General features: G+C 38.6%; 1 protein-coding gene across 2 annotated transcripts in view; it reads left to right on the top strand.

The window, feature by feature from the left end:
- Positions 1–16,308, top strand: part of GALNTL6 (polypeptide N-acetylgalactosaminyltransferase like 6) — a 420,375-nt gene that overhangs the window by 334,736 nt on the left and 69,331 nt on the right. For both annotated transcript variants that reach the window (XM_042871381.1, XM_042871380.1), the window contains exons 5-6: positions 1,726–1,911; positions 6,626–6,809. In XM_042871381.1, coding sequence (XP_042727315.1) covers positions 1,726–1,911; positions 6,626–6,809 — 370 coding nt within the window. The remainder of the gene's footprint in view (positions 1–1,725; positions 1,912–6,625; positions 6,810–16,308) is intronic.

Here is a 16,308-nt window from a genome sequence, read left to right on the forward strand (position 1 = left end):
TTGGGATGAAAAAAAGGGATACCTCTTTTCAAAATGAAAACCTGGGAATTCTCCTTTCAGCCATACTGTAGGAGTCAAAACCATTTGATTTTTATTTGAATGTCATTCCTTATTTTTTGTCTAATACCTGGCCTCATCATATTTCTCAGTTTTTTTCACAGTGACCCCAGGAGATCTACCACACTTCTGTTTACTGCTTGATCTAATACTTCTCATGGGAACCACTGTCATGACTTGCAGGCCTCCAAAGCCTTTCCAAAGTTGAGTTTCTCCCTTCCAATGCCCCAACCGTCTGTAATCCTTGCAAGCTGCTTTTGTCAAATCTCAGACCTCTCCCTCATCAGTGTCAGAGTGCAACGAGATTAATCCATTAAGAAATATTCTATGCAATGCTGCCCTACTAAACACATGTAAATTGTCTGTGCTGCTTCAGGTTTGCTAGCAATTCATTGACAATTCAATGTTTTCTACTACTTCTTATTCCACAGGTACATTTAGAAAGTCTTGCATGTTGATCAGCTAGGAAGTAAGGGGCGGAGACAAAAGGAGGTGCATGTGCAGGAAGCTGTTTCTGTGGAGCTTAATTTTATTTGAACACAATATCCTGTATTCTCTGAGCTGTGTCTTGTTTGCTTGTTTCCTTTAAATCTATGCATACATACACTTGAGGGCATTGCTAAAGTACTTTCTAGTAGTCTGTAACAAACTTATTGCAATCAGTTGTGATGTAAGGTCTGGATCAAGGCTTGTACTGACCATACAAGTCCAAAGAATAGAGAGCTGATACAAGAGGCAATCGTAACGTAGCAAAATTGTATCAGTGAGATTTAGCTTACAACTCCTAGTATCACTTACTGTGGCATCTTGCCATGTTATTGATAATGGAGACCAACCTTTTTTCTCCCTCTTTCCTTGCCAAGAGAAGTTATCAAATTCTTGCAAAGCAATGAATCTGAGAAGCTGAGGTGTTGCATCAAAGGCAAAAGATCAGTGTATCTGTTGCAGATGCATTTAGGAAGAGCTAAAAATTTAAGGTCTGATTTCTTTGGTGATAGTTGGTTTTGGTTTTTGTGGTTTCAGTGTGTGTTTTCACTTAGAATAGAGAAGGTTCCCTAAAGTGCTGTTTTGTGACACAAGCAAAGCCAGATTATGCAGATAAGAAATATATCGACTGCTGTACATTTGGAGCCTAATTTTATTAGCTGCCCATTTACTTCATGCAGGTATCCACCTTTTAAGATCTGCATGTCTGGTTCCCTCCCCATTAATAAAGCAGTCTAATTGTGCTAGTTTAATGCTTACTTTTTAAAAATTGATTTCTATGTTCATTTCTTGATAATAGTACTTAGTTGATAATAGCAAGTCCACTTGGAACAGACACTTTCTGTAAAACAGTATGCCAGAATTTTTGTGTGGCCTTGGGCTGTGGGAACCAGAGGATGCATGAATATCCTGCAGTTGTTTTGGTCATGAATATATAGCAGATGGCAGGTTGCCAGTAGCAACTGCAGCAAAAGGTCCAGAGAGTCAGTGTCTTCCTCTGGGTGATAAAACACAGCATTTGCACTTTCTGAACCGTCTCAGAGAGGATTTGTGGCAGATTTTGGAGGTCTTGAAAAGACAAGAGATGGAAATGGATAAGCTTGCAGGTTGTATGCCAACCTGTCCTTCTGTTGGCTCCTCCAGTCTTGGCACAACTGACGCTTTTTTTGCCCTTCTTTCTAGAACATTTAAAAGAGAAGCTGGAGGAATACATGGTCCGTTTTGCCAAAGTGAGGATTGTACGTACCAAGAAACGAGAAGGGCTCATTCGGACCAGACTGTTAGGAGCCTCGCTGGCTAGAGGAGAAGTCTTGACATTTCTGGATTCCCATTGCGAAGTCAACGTGAATTGGCTGCCTCCCCTGCTTAGTAAGTGTCTGAGTTTTCATCAGCCGTTAAAAGTAGAGCGTATAGCACAGTTTAAGCAATCCAGGCCACAGCTCACCATAAGGACATAAAATGTATAGAAGCATTTGGAGCTGCACTGCAGTGTCTGAAGAAGCAATATGAGAGACAACTCAGAGAAACCCGAGCAGCTCCAATTTATGTTTTGGTTTTTTTTTTTGCAACCAAAGAACTAGTGAGATTTAGAAGTGACACTTTGGCCTATCAGAGTTACATTAGAGTTACATTTTATTGTGTTATTACTACTACTAAATAGACTACTAAATCTAGTATTGTGCTATGCCTTTACCATACACCTGAAAACTTTTGTTATGCATTTTTCATACTCCTTCCTAGGCTTCTACATTCCATTAAAATAGCTTTCACTGCAAATGTATCTAGGACTTCAGAGTTAAATCCAATAACAACACATTCACAATAGAAAGCTCAGAGAGAATGATTAGCTATTGACTGCTTTGCTGGATTCCAGCTGCACCCAGCAAAGCTCCATTAGTCAAAGAAATGGAAAGAATCAATTGTTGTAGTCTAGGATTTCACTTAGGAAACAATGTCCACTCTTCTGCCCTCCTGATTACATGCAAAGTTTATGAAAATGAGTGCTTTCTGCTAGCAAAGCTAAATAAAACTTCTGAATTTGTTATTAAGGAAATTTATATTAATTACAAGAATACGTCATAATGGTATGACAGGAAAGCGTTTCATCACCTAGTGGTCATTGTTTCTTGAATCTTGTTTGTAGCCCATATGATAAGCCAATAAACATTTACAGCCAAGGGGAGGCATTGTTCTGCTAATGAACAATCACTTGAGACCAAAAAACAGAAATATTAACTGTTTTTCTTCAGATCAGTAGAAGGATAATTACAAAATTCCAAATTTACATCATTTCTAGCTTCCATATCAATTTATACTCTCTCCGTTTGTTACCATACCGCCCGTAGTCACAAGATCAGCGTTTCTAGCAGTAACTTCGCTGTCTTCATGCAAAGCCCAAATGGTATAAAGGAGCAGAGAGAAATGTGAGTTTCAATGCTCCTTCCACAGGCAGCCCTGACAGATAGCCGTTCAACACCCTGCAGTGCACATATGCTTCCTTTACCTTCTGATTTTTCCCCAAAGTGCACAGTACATCACTATTAATGTAAAAAAAAATCAGGAAGATTGTCGCTCTTGTCTGCTGAAATCTTTTGCTAAGTTGTTGCAGATGATATTTAACCCTTGTATTTTGCTAGCTTAGATGTGGGAAAATTGCAAATTGCAAAAACAGTTCCTTTTCCTGTTTTCTTGTGTAAAGCAAAGATACACCTAGCTGGGTTTCACCAAATAAATGATGCTAAACAGAATGGCCACAAAGAATTCATAATAGCAACTAGGTTCACAGGGATGTTGCACTGATGATCTCAATCCTCAACCTTGAGATAGAAAAGTGAAAAGATGATAGAAGGGGACCAAGACCCTGTTCTATCCAATTCTCAAGTGCAACAGCATCTTTCTCAGTCTGCTTTCAGGGGAAATACCCTTAGCAAACCAGACAGAGGATCTGGGAAGTAATCTAGTGGAACACAGGAGCCCATGTGCAGTAGGCTTGATTTTGAAGAAAAGAATACAAGCTTTACATGAGGGAGGGCAAATAGTGAATGAACACTCAATGTAAGAACACCTTATACCCTCTTTCCCCAAAGGGAAGAGGAGATTTTCTCAGAACCATTAGATGGTTAAGATCTAATAATAGTAAAGCTGATAAATATAGATAGATATTTGCAAGTGTTTACCTAAAGATTTGTGTTGTGATTCATACAGCACTGCATTTGAATTCATGTTGTTCAAGGAAACCAAAACAGAAGCTGCCCTATTTTAACTGTAATTTTCATCCATTGAGCATAGTGGAAAGTCCTCAAAAAGAGCCCATTTCAATTCCATGCTGGAGTGAAGATTGCCAGTCTTCACTGAGAGAGGCAATAACTTGTACTGCTCCACAGTAGTGGCAGTTCTTCTCAAAGTCAGTCCTTGCATGATAAAAGACAGAAGGAAAAAGAAAAAAAAAAAATCACTTAAAGACAGTTCTCAAAGTTATTTAGGCGTCTGGCTTACATTTTTAGAATTGACTATCACTTTTTAGACCATAGGAAGACTGAGTTGCTTCAGTACTTGTAAGATATCAAAATAACTCAATGATAGGTATTTTCTGTGGGGAAAAAAATACATTCATTTCAGTTACAGCCCTTATTTTTTTTCTTAAAATGGCGGCAAAATGGCTTTTCTTTACTTTTCTAAGCTTTATTTAGTTTATTTGGCTAGCTTAAATGGCATTCTAAACTGAGATCAGCCACTCCAAGACTGAGATCGCAGGGAGTTTTGCCTGCTGGTCACTAAGCAGGCAGCTGTAGCCATGTAAAAATGTTGGCAAACACAGCTGGTTGGTATCACTTCTCAGTAGTGTGAAGTCAGCTGAAGGAGAACTGTAATTTGGACTCCAGCTGCTGTAGTTGAGTCCAGTGTAGTGCAAAAATCAGTTGTCATGGGCTTGAAGTAAGAAACTGAGGGGCAAACCAGCTGGAAGAAGCAAGCATGTCTTACGTTAGGAGTAGTTGGGATAGAGAGCAGTTGGTGGCAAAGGCAGCAGCATGTTCACATCTGTAAAGCTATGATACCAGTACTCTCAGGGAACATAAGCTTGCCCCTACAGCACTTTTATCTGTGTCCTGAATTCATATTAAGGCTACGTTTAAGCCTTTAAAGCCTGTATGTAAAATTCATTATTTCAGGCATACTGGAAGAAACACTAACGCTGAAAGTTTGATTACTTTGCCTTTTGGTGTGCACTGATATGTAATTTAACATCCTACTTTCCTCAAATGTCCAGATTTTGCTGTGGTTCCTCATTGATCAGGCATGTTAGCACCATCCTACTTGCAAAAGTCTTGCAGACCTGTAGGGAGAAAGATGGGGTTTGAATTGGAGCACTGCTCAAACAGTTGTATCACTGGCTGTCTTTGCTTGTTTCCAATCCTTCAACCTATTTAAAGGCAGCAACTCTTAAAGGGAAAAAGATGTGTATGCATTATGATCTACCTTTGAGCCACACCAGCCAAATCAACCCTGTTTAATTTCTCAATTCCAATCTGTTCACAAAGCAAGGATCAGAGATAGATTATCATAAGCCCTGTAATTATTGACAGGACCATCACAGGAAAGAGATCATATAAAAATGACCTTACATGATGATTACAGATAGCACTACATAGTATATCAGTGAATGTAATTATATTTGGCAGTTGCAACAGTAATGCAGCCATTATCTCTCAGAAAAGTTTCCTAGAATATTGTGAGAGCTGCACTTTAAATTTATTTTGCTGTTCAAGATTTAGGATGTAAATCTCCCAGGTATAGCAATTTCTCACTAGCAGTCAGTGTTGTTTCCCCATTTGGACAGTCTCTTAATAATAATTGAGAATAAATATAAAAGCAACAAAAGTTTTGGTAAAACATACATATATATATATATATATATATATATATATATAAAATTTTCATTTCAGTCCTTCATAAACAGGGAAAGAAGGTCCACATTGGTAATAATCATGCTAATATTTCTTGCCTTAATATCTAAGTGTTCGTTATACATTCCTCCCTCTGATATTTGGGGGCTTTTCTAGGATATTTCCAAGCACTAGTGAAATCTAATTCTTATTAAAAAAAATCACGTAGGCTTAGAAAATGTATTACATTTTGTAGAGAATCTAGGATATCATTTGGAGAAAAAGCTTTACTACAGTTACAATGTTGAGACCTTGTTTTTTCAAGGTTTCATGGATAATTTTTCTGCTGTTCTTTAATTCAAGTGCAGCTACAAAGTTTTCGTGTACTTCCTCACTTCAAAACATGATTCTTCTGCCTAATTCTTGCAGTTGGCATATCTTCTTTCCTTTTATTTCTTTTCTGGGAAGCTCTAAGGGATTAAGCAGTAGGATTCTCCAAAGGCAGACTCAGGCCCACACTGCTTTTATATTAGAGACGGGAATTTGATTTAGTCTCAAAGCTTCATTTTTATTTTTTTTTTTTAAGTCAACTGAAACCCCCTTCTTTATAAAACAGGTGAGTAAGAATAATGCTCTAAGGCTTTCTCTGTACTGCCAAGAAAGGCACAAAAAGGACGGCAGCCCTATTTTGTTCCTTGTGTTGGAATTTGCCTTTAATTTTAGCTTTTGATCTCGGAGCTGATGTTCACCAGTGCTACAGAGCAGGGGCTGAATGGTTGCAAAGTCTGAGATTTGCATTTGGGAACATGAATCTCTTTCACAGGAGCCTGCCATATACACTCCCCGCAGCTGAAGGAGTATTTTTACATTTTGCTCGCTGGCTTGTTGCATAGCTGACAGATTGGGGACAGCTTAGAGTAGCAAAGTGACAGAGATACAGATGACTGGACTCCTGTGGGTCTCTGAGGGATATGCCTCCCTTTAAAGAACTGTAAATGCTTCTAATCATTGCCCAACTGCATTAAGTCCTCTTAGACAAAGGCTTGATACAGATTTGAAAAATGAAATGTTTTGGGGGCCACAGGAAACGAAGCAACCGATCTTCAAACATCAAAAAACCTGTGGGATTCGCTTTGCAGTAATATGACAGATGGCTTGACTAGACATGCCATTTCCTATTTTCTACTTTCATTTTTCAGACCAGATTGCACTAAACCACAAAACCATCGTGTGTCCTATGATCGATGTCATTGACCACAATCATTTTGGCTACGAGGCACAGGCAGGGGATGCCATGCGAGGAGCTTTTGACTGGGAAATGTACTACAAAAGAATCCCGATTCCTCCTGAGCTCCAGAGAGCTGATCCCAGCGACCCCTTTGAGTAAGTAGCAATAAAGGGGAGAGTGGGAAAATGAAGCAAAACTAGCAAAGAAGGTGGCTGCAATAAAAGAAGCCAGGCCCAGGAATTTCCATGCAGGCTGCATCGTAGTAATTAAAGGTAGTAGAAGCAAGCAGCTATGAACTTCAAACTGGCAAAAAGATCAGGGCAACAAGTTGTCAAATTCACAAGCTGTGCTCAGTAACACTTCCTGATCTTTTCTGGCCTGGTGGCTGTGTGAAAAAGAAACAGACACATAGTTAAGAGAAAGTATTGGCATTGGGAAAGCAAAGAACGTGACTACAGCAATTCTCTCTACTCCGCAGACTGCTTTCTGAACAAATTTTACTTGTGTTTTCTTTGCTGAGGGTTGTTACAGTACATGCGTTAATCACTGTGTCCACATTTGTGGCAGCAAATGCTTTGTTTATGATTGGTAATACTGCTATTGTGTGTGTGTTGCTGTAATTTTAACACAGGACTGTCAAACCTGAACAGTGTCAAGCTGATTTGTATATAATTCTTGATAAGACAGCCTCTAATACCATATTACATAGATCCGCTCATTCAAAGGAATGACTGTCTGCTCTTCATAAAATTGTATTTTTAAATTTTTTTTTTCTTTTTATTCTCATGTAAGGTTCAGCTGGGGTCAATCCTCACCAGCAAAGAGAGGTCAGGCAGCCAGACATGGTTCAGTGTGATAGAGTCCCCAAGTCTCTTATTCAGCATGCATCTCAGCAGGGCTGGCAGGCAGACTTGCTGTGATTCTCATTCCTGTCTGAAATGCCACACTGCAGATTTTGACAGGTTAGAAAGTCAGCATTTTCCCCTTCTCAGCACAAAACCTGGAAGCAATAGCAACAGAAAATCAGTGTCTCTGGCCCAGACTCTGCACTATTTGAAATGAAAGGATGTGATTCTTGCAGAGCATGACCCTTGTATCCAGGGGTTGACCAGAACGTTGAAAAGAAGTAGGTAATTGCAGCATTCTATGGCTTATTTTCATTGTTCTCCTTGTTACTTTTTACCTAGCAGCCCCCCATCCAGGCACATCAGTCTTCATCTTGCATTGGTTTAAGTGCTGATAAAGTACTTTCCTTCTCCTGGCAGTGTGGCAACTCTTCAACACAGATGCAGCAAATGCAATCACAGAGTGATTCAGAGCTGCTAGACGCCCCACTGCTCTTCCACAGGTCTTCCTGGTCCTCTGACCAGCTGTGATTTCTTGCTGCTTACTGAAAGTCACCTCATATATCCTATAATTTGGTTCAGCATTTGAAGTTTGTGTATAAGTAGAACTTAGCTGTTGCAACTAGAGAGTTGTTTATCAGCAGTTTCGCATGCTTACAGTTTGTCATATTCATCTCTCAAAAATGAGAGGGCTGAAGAGGAGATTCTTGAAAGAAGCTTTATAGAGCAGACAAGGCTTCACATGCACTGCAGAGCAGATGAGGCTATTTTGCATGAAGTGTTGTTGCTAGCATGGCAGCAGTCAGTGCCCACCTTGCCCTGCCTCCATATGTAACACACAAAGATAATGGCTTCGCAAAGAATATTTGATGTGTAAATCTCTTGTAATTTGAGTCACTGCCTCCCCCCAAAAAGCACATCTTCCTCATTTCTAAATAAATCAAGGATTGCCTTCCTTTGTTTTCCCTATCACAGAATCCACATCAGAGGTGTGCAGGATGAAAAGCAGTCAGGCACAGGGACCCATTGTGTCCACCCCACATGTGGGAACAGGATTGAAGACCAGCTGAGCTAGGACAATCTGTTTGCTCAGACGTATGCATTGCCAAGAATGGCAAGGGTAGAAGTGTTTCTAATGATCAATATTTTTGCTTAGTTAAGAAATTGTTTTCTAATTGAAAGTCAGTGCTTTTCTCCTAGGGCCTTCTCTGTTGACACCTCGAGCATTTAATACTTTCCTTACGACAAATAACATAAATGCTGCAGAAGTCACACTTAAATATCAGTAACTTAATTGACTGAGGCAGCTTATACAGAATTAAAGAGGCAGAACTGTTTTCCTTTAGGTGCATACTCTAAAGCTAGAAATGGCTTCAGCAAGAACTGTAATTATTATGTTACTATTTTGTAAGCAGTACGGGTGTGTATATATATATATATTTAAGTTAAATATTGTTCTATTGGTATTCTAGTAGCTCTGTTTTTTGCTAACAGCATCAGACCTTAGTTGATCCTTAACGAAGTGGAAAATTGCCAAAGTTTTTAGTAAAATACCAGCAAATAATGGGTATGAGATCCAAAAATTGTGAGGCTCAGTTTTTCCCCTCACTTGAAATGCCAGCCTATGTTCAGCAGAAAAGGTCGCATCAGCCTTAACGTACATAAAAACAGATCAAACTGCAGAAGACCCAAAATTAGTCATTGCATCACCTCTATGATGTACTTTTTTTCCATCTGCATGTAATCAATATACTGCTTTAGTGGAGTTCAGCAGTGTTTGCAATTGGCCCAACAAACTGAAGTGTGTTCACGTAGGCCTTGCTGTGACAGTGTGGAGCTGACTGAATTCCAATACTAGCTGAGGTAGCATTTCTGGAAATAATTTTTTCCTTTAAATATATGTATCTTTTTCTATCCAGAGTCTCTGAACTCCTTGTTGATTTCCCTTTGTTGTATGTCGCGGAAGCAATGGACATTTTGTATAGCATTCAACTGCCTTATTGCACTTACAGCCCATCACAGTTGACTGTAGTGATTTTTTCTCTTTTGATGCACGTACAGATCTATGATACATTCTGAAGGGGACTTCATGTTGTTTCTCTCTGATGTATTTAGGGCTAGGGACAGAGCAAATTGATTCTGCTGTATTGTGGGAAGCGGTCTTTGTAAGATAAATGTGAAATCATCACCATACCATGATGATGCTCGGTGACTTGATCCCAAGGTCCCTGATTGTTCAGCAAAACTTGAGATAACTTGTAAAATATTCTTTATGGCAAAGTTCATCGTGGCTTGTGATCTTCCATTGACTTGTTTCTCTGCCATGGTAGAGATTGGGGCATAGCTCACAAGCTCTGGTGTTGCTGTTTCTCTTTCTGTGGTGCAAAACACTTACTGTCCTCTGGAGGAGTTTTCCCAACTCAAGCAGTTGCCACTTAAAATAATAGGGTAATCTTTTTACCATAATGGACTGCGATATAGAGCATGTTAGTGTATGTGATCTACTAGCCTGTCTGAGCTAAAAGCTCTGTGGAAGTTTAAAGTAGGACTTTGCTCAAGCCTGTTGGGGGTGACTGATCCTTATTTCCTGGCAGCACTTACGTAACATCAATTTACATTATCATGTATCCTGTCTGAAAGCAGGCATCAGTGTCCTTTGGTGCCATCAGCAACTGGACGAGAAATCATCAAAAATTCAGCTCAAAAATCTGTTTCAATAAAATCACGTAATGGAGATGACCAGTATAGGTTAGGATGGGAAAGGCTGCGCAGCTCCTCAGAGCAGTTTTGGTTGAGGTGTATCTTCACAATACAGTCTGGAGGGAGAGGTGTGAGCAAGACCTGACAACATTGCTATGGAACTGCAGCTTAGAATGGAAATGAGAGGAGTGTTCTGCCACTTGCTGAATACCAAAACTTCCAGCATCTGGAAAACTCCAAGCATGGAGTTTTGTTGTATGAATACTACTTGCTCTTGAATGGTTCCTTTCTGTAATTCCCTGTTTGCATTCTGATGTAGAGGTGTCACCTCCGAACCTCCCAAAAGACAGAGCTGGAGAGTCATATAATTCTAGCTAAGGACCAGAAGAATAGTTTGGAAAATAGTCTTCTAGCTGGTGAGTTAGAAGAATTTTTGTAACCTTTTCTGAGAGTTGTGCTCTTTGTACTCTGTTTCCCTTCTATGAAATAGAAATAGAAAAGCCTCACTATGCCAAGGCTGCATTTGGTACAAGTGCAGCCAAGGCTGTAGGACTGAGGTTTCACAGTACTGTGTGGCATTCATTTAGTATGAATATACTTCTGCCATAAGATAGGCTGCCCAGAGAGTTTATGAAGTCTCCTCCTTATACTCTTTCCTGTGCAACCTACTATAGGAAACCTGCCATAGCAGGGGACTGGTGGGCTTGGTGATCCCCAGAGGTTCCTTCCAAGCCTTACAGTTCTGTGATTCTAGTAAAATTTTGGATCTGCTCAGTGAATTAAAATAGGTAATTAGTGTATTGTTCTCTTGCCTCAGCCTTCAATATAAAACATGACTTTAATATGATCAGTTATGCGTTAGATTGCCTGGCACTTTCTGTTGATTTGCATTTTTACAATCATATTATTACTATGTAAGCTGTTGTCAGGCTGCTCTTTTATTTGGATTTATTATACTCTAGCTTAGAAATGTTCATTTTTCTGCAGTTCCTTACTTTCAGTATTTATACATATTTTTAACAGCGTGATGGTACAAAGAAACTCTTTGCAAAGGCTGCATTTCAAATCTGACAAGTACTTTTACAATTTTATGATCGTTTTCTGAAATTTAGAAAGAGCTACGGATGAAGATTGCTGTTCTGTAGCTCCCAGTGCTTTATAGTCTGTGTCTTTTATGGCTGATTTCTGCCTGTAAACTTATTCACAAAACCTCTCAAAACCAGAAACAATCGTCTTTTTTTCCGTTTCTTTTTTTTGTTTTTTTTGAGTATAATCTACTGTTTTGAACTGTGCTTCAGGAATATTTGATGCAAAGGCATTATTTTACAGGAAAGCAGTTGCCAGCCAGTATGTGTTTGTGCAATTTAGGGTCTTGATTTATTGTTTTGACAAGCAATGGTTTATAGAAGAAATGGTAGTGGAGATAACAATAGCTTTTACAAACTGCTGTCCAACTGTGAGCCCATGAAAATTTCAGAATTCTCTATCAATGAAAAATGCTAACACTGACGCACAGCATTTATGAGTGAAGATATGAATATTCCATTGTTTTCTCCTGCCTTTGATACATTTTTTTTGTAGAGATTCTGTACAAGCAGTACATTTTCTCTGAAGGCCAGCCCAGAAGAGAGAGCTTTACAAAGAGCACGATCTTTTAGATTTAAAAAAAAATAAATCAAGTATAAAATCTGCTGCTGGGATGATTTTTCCAACCTCATAGGAGTCATTTGGGCAAATAGTTGATTCCTGCGTACTAACTGAATTGAGTACATTCACATTGGATGCACAACTTTTCACTTGAATGTTACTGGTGGCTCTTACCTCCCTAGATAAAAGGAACCAGATCTTGTCCATAAACTTGTTGTTGCTATGCCAAAGTAGCTACACTTTTTCTACTTCTGTGAAAACTTATATTTCCAATTTTCTTTTATAATTGGATTTCATAATTAGTATAAAAGCATAAACATCTTGAATGCAATGTTTCTAGAGCTGTTAGCCTGCTACTTCCCACAAGTATTACCTTCAGAGCTTGATAGTCGATATGCCCATATGCTAGGGCAGATTCGCAGAGTGGGTCATCAAAACTACCAGTAATTGGACAACTAAGTGGTTTCTGGACATGAATTTAATATTTCTGTACATAAAAAAAGACTGGGACGGTGGCCAAGAAAATGGTAGAGATACGTTGCTTAATGCATCTAGGTGAGCCATTTAAAGCTATCAATATGCTATTGATAGAGATGATTTGGTTTTCAAAATTATAAAATCATGTCTGAACAATTTTCAGTGATGAAAAAGAAGTCACCATTCTGAAATAGTTACTTGTATTTATAATTGCGCATTTTCAAGCCTTTTTCTCTACAACTTTCATTCAGAATTAGATGACACACATTTTTACTAATAGACAGAAAAACATCCTTCTCTTCCATTTTGTAGTGTGTTGGGATTGACTTCTGCATCCACTGCCATTTCAACTTGTTTGAGCTTGTTGGTTGTTGCTTTTTTAAAGAATGACTGTTGCTGTTTAGTTTATGTCCATGCTTCATCTGCTCCCAGAATGAGACTGAAACCAATTACTTTTTGTTAGACCCTTCTCTGTGCCAAACATCTTCCAAATTTGTACTTAACGTGAGTTCTGTATTTGTTCACTGGCTTAAATTTACTACTAATGTCCAGCGTGGGCAGTTGGTGGGAGTTATTTCCCTCTTCTGCAAGATCTGCCAGGTGCTCCACAGTGTCATAGTACGTAGAGGTGGTTGAGTCACCGTCCCTGGATGTGTTTAAAGACCTTTTGGATGCGGTGCTCAGGGGCATGGTTTAGCAGAGGGTTGTTAGTTAGGGTAGGATGGTTAGGGTGTGGTTGGACTCTGATCTATAAGGTCTTTCCCAACCTGAGCAATTCTATGATTCTACTTTCCCCTGCAATGCCCATGGTTCTTTTTCACAGTCCACAGTGAATAAAGTCTGGTATAGAAACATATTTACGTGCATATACACCTGATTCTTTGTCTGTAGTGAATAATTCTCCCTGTCTAGCTGTCTTGGCATTGGATCCCCTTAGCCCTGGGGATGAAGACACTTTTTTGTGTCCACTTTGAAGAACCTCAGCTGCTAATGCGTTATATGCTGGAAGCATGAGAAGAAGGAATTAGGAAGAATTGTCAGGAATCTCCTATCTCATCCCCTCAGCCTCACCCATCTTTTCATAATATTTATCTTAGAGTAGCCTGGTCTTAAATCTCCAGCAATGCAGAGTCACACAATTTATTATAGAGCCAGTGCTTCAGTACTCTTCTTATCCATAATAGCTAACCTTGTCACAGCTTTAACCCTCTTCTGTTTTATTTTCAACAGTTCACACTGGGAGAACAACTTTTAAGTACTTGAGAACTGGTGTCAGATCAGTTGACTGTTCATTGTCAAGTAAAATATTTTTTCAGTCTCTCTTAATAAGTCATATTTTCTAGATTGCTGAGGATTATCTTTGCCTTTCTATGGACTCTTTCCATGTAGCCTGGGAGCAATACTGACAGCACATACTGCAACAGCCAAAGCCTTATCGTTTTCTAGTAGTGCAGATGAGCAACTTTATCTGTCTCAGAGGTTGCATTCCTATTTTTGTTTCCTTGATGTTGTTAATTCATACCAGGCTTATTTTCTGGTATAATCTCTGCACATTTTTTTGGCAGAAACTGGTATGTAGCCAAGTTTTCATCCGTCTTTTTTGTTGTTGTTGTTAATTCAAATTTTACCTGTTTGAAGGCAAGACATCAATTGTCATATCTGATTCAAGTGCCATGGCCAAAAAAGCGATGTGTCTTTGTTATCTGTAGTTCAGTGTGATACTTGGTACTTAAGTGTGTTTCTTTACTTCTCCAGCTTGCCAGGTGTTTCAATTCTGGTTAATCTTCAAATTAGTTTAAAACCTACTGTAGTGTTATTTGTGCTTTATTTGAAGTTCATGCAACTGACAAACTCCATTCTAAATTCAGATTGTAAGAATGAGAGGATTCAAGATATAGGATGTGTTTAGCTTTTGGTAGTGCATCCAGAGTTCTTCCATTTCCTCAGACAAAATTGAGCATGTATCAGTTCTGTGACTCTGGAAAACTTGTTCAACTCAGAAGCCATGCTTTGTGCTGGGTAAACTTTTATAAATCTTCTTGATATTCTGGTAAAAATTAGTGATCTTTATACATATGTCTTAAAACTCAGATCCTCTGAGCGCCAGGTGTTTCATGTACACTCCTCTGAAAGCTCTAGATGGTATGAATTTACAACACAGTTTCAGCTTGCTCTTCTGCTTTCTTTGCAGACCAGAGACCAGCATCTAGAACCTCGTGGTCACAAATTCCAAACAAGTACAGTTAGACAAAAAGCCCCATATAAGTTTGCTGAGTAGGTTTGCTGAATGCAAGTTTTTAATGAAACATTGAACTGCATCATATGCAAGGCAATCTTTTGCAGTTATACTCAGAATAATTTCCTCTTTGATATTGGGTTATAGGTGATTGAATTTTACTTATGGCTATTGGCTGTTTTTGTATCTCTCTGACAGCCATTATGTCTAGTATACATTGCTGTCATTTTTAACTCTACCAGTTATCTGTGAATTGATCATTTATTTAACATTCAACTGAGAAAAAGAGAGTTAATGCAAATTTTGAATAAATATCATGAAAGGTCAGTACAGGTATTGACATAATGAGGATCTTACAAATAAAACAAGCAAGATCACATTCTGAATCATCCCCAGACATTCTAGCATTTGTTTTCTGTTCATTTAAGTAACCAAAATATGTTTTTCTTCTATCTGTAAGATCACATTTGCCAAGAGGCAAAAGCATATGCCTCCAGCAGCCTATGAGACAAAAATTATGATAAGCACCCTAAGTTTTGACGTGGTAGTTTATTTATTAAATGCTGTGCATTTCTGTTGAGAGACAAGGAATAAATAAGGCTCAAAAGAATTGGCATTTGTTGTTCCATAAACCAGGAGCTAGCACCTAAGACCTCATGGGCACAAGTTCCAGAAAGTTGTTTGGAGCTGTATTTTCAATGCACTGTCTACAAATCAAGAGGTTTTCAAGAGGCGCCAATAGCTTTTACAGAAGACACCAAAGGAAAAGTGAAGTTACTGAGTTCTCACTCCACAGGAAATATTTTAGGTTCCTGGATTGCTTCTTTGCAGTATGTTTTACTGCTTAGCCCATTTTGTGGTGATTCCTTTTGAAAGAATAATGATTTAAGTAGCAAAACTTTTCAAAGCATAACCTTTGTTTGTTCCTGACTTGTTCAAAAGGCATTCAGGTAAGAACAGTCTTTTGATATAACTTGCCTATGTACAGTGTACATAATTACAATATGCAATTGATTTCAGAGTCATAATTAAGTTGATGTAGGTAAATCATATGGGCCCTATTATTTCAGTATTGGTTTATATGACCTTATATCAAGCAGCATAAATAAAAGCAAAGAAATTACTTTGAATTTTCAACAACATTGCCCTAAATTTTATGCTTTGTCTTACAGTACTCTAGTTGTTCAAATTTCTATTTCTACTAAATAGGGATATTGTTGTTATTCTGTGACAGAGAGTTGGTAGGAGACATTATTGCAGTTTTGTGGTTTTTTTTTTTAATCACAAAATATTATTGCTATCCAAGATGATTTCCAATATGGGTTTCTATAATAATTTCATAGATTCATAATTTTTTTAATGGCAAAGCAGAATATTGTGATTGTCTTGACGGAGTGCATTAAGGACATTCCTATATCTGCTGGAACATAATCAAGTTTATAATTTCTGTAGGAATGAAAAGACTCAAAATTTGTCAAAATAGGGTATTTGGATGACCGGCTTTGCATATCTTTTCATAGAATTATACAATGGCTTGGATTGGAAGGGACCTGAAGAGTCATCAAGTTCCAACCCCCTCTCCACAGAAAGGGGTGCGAGCCGCTAGGTCAAGTACTAGATCAGATTGCCCAGAGCCCCATTCAGCCTGGCCTGAACACCTTCAGGGATGCAGCATCCACAGCCTCTCTGGGCAGCCTGTGCCAGCACCTCACTACTCTCTCAGTAAAATAATTCCCCTGATATCCAATC

Source organism: Lagopus leucura, unplaced genomic scaffold (genome assembly GCF_019238085.1).
Source record: "Lagopus leucura isolate 7727_CA_CO unplaced genomic scaffold, USGS_WTPT01 Super-Scaffold_100004, whole genome shotgun sequence".
NCBI classification, from domain to species: domain Eukaryota; kingdom Metazoa; phylum Chordata; class Aves; order Galliformes; family Phasianidae; genus Lagopus; species Lagopus leucura.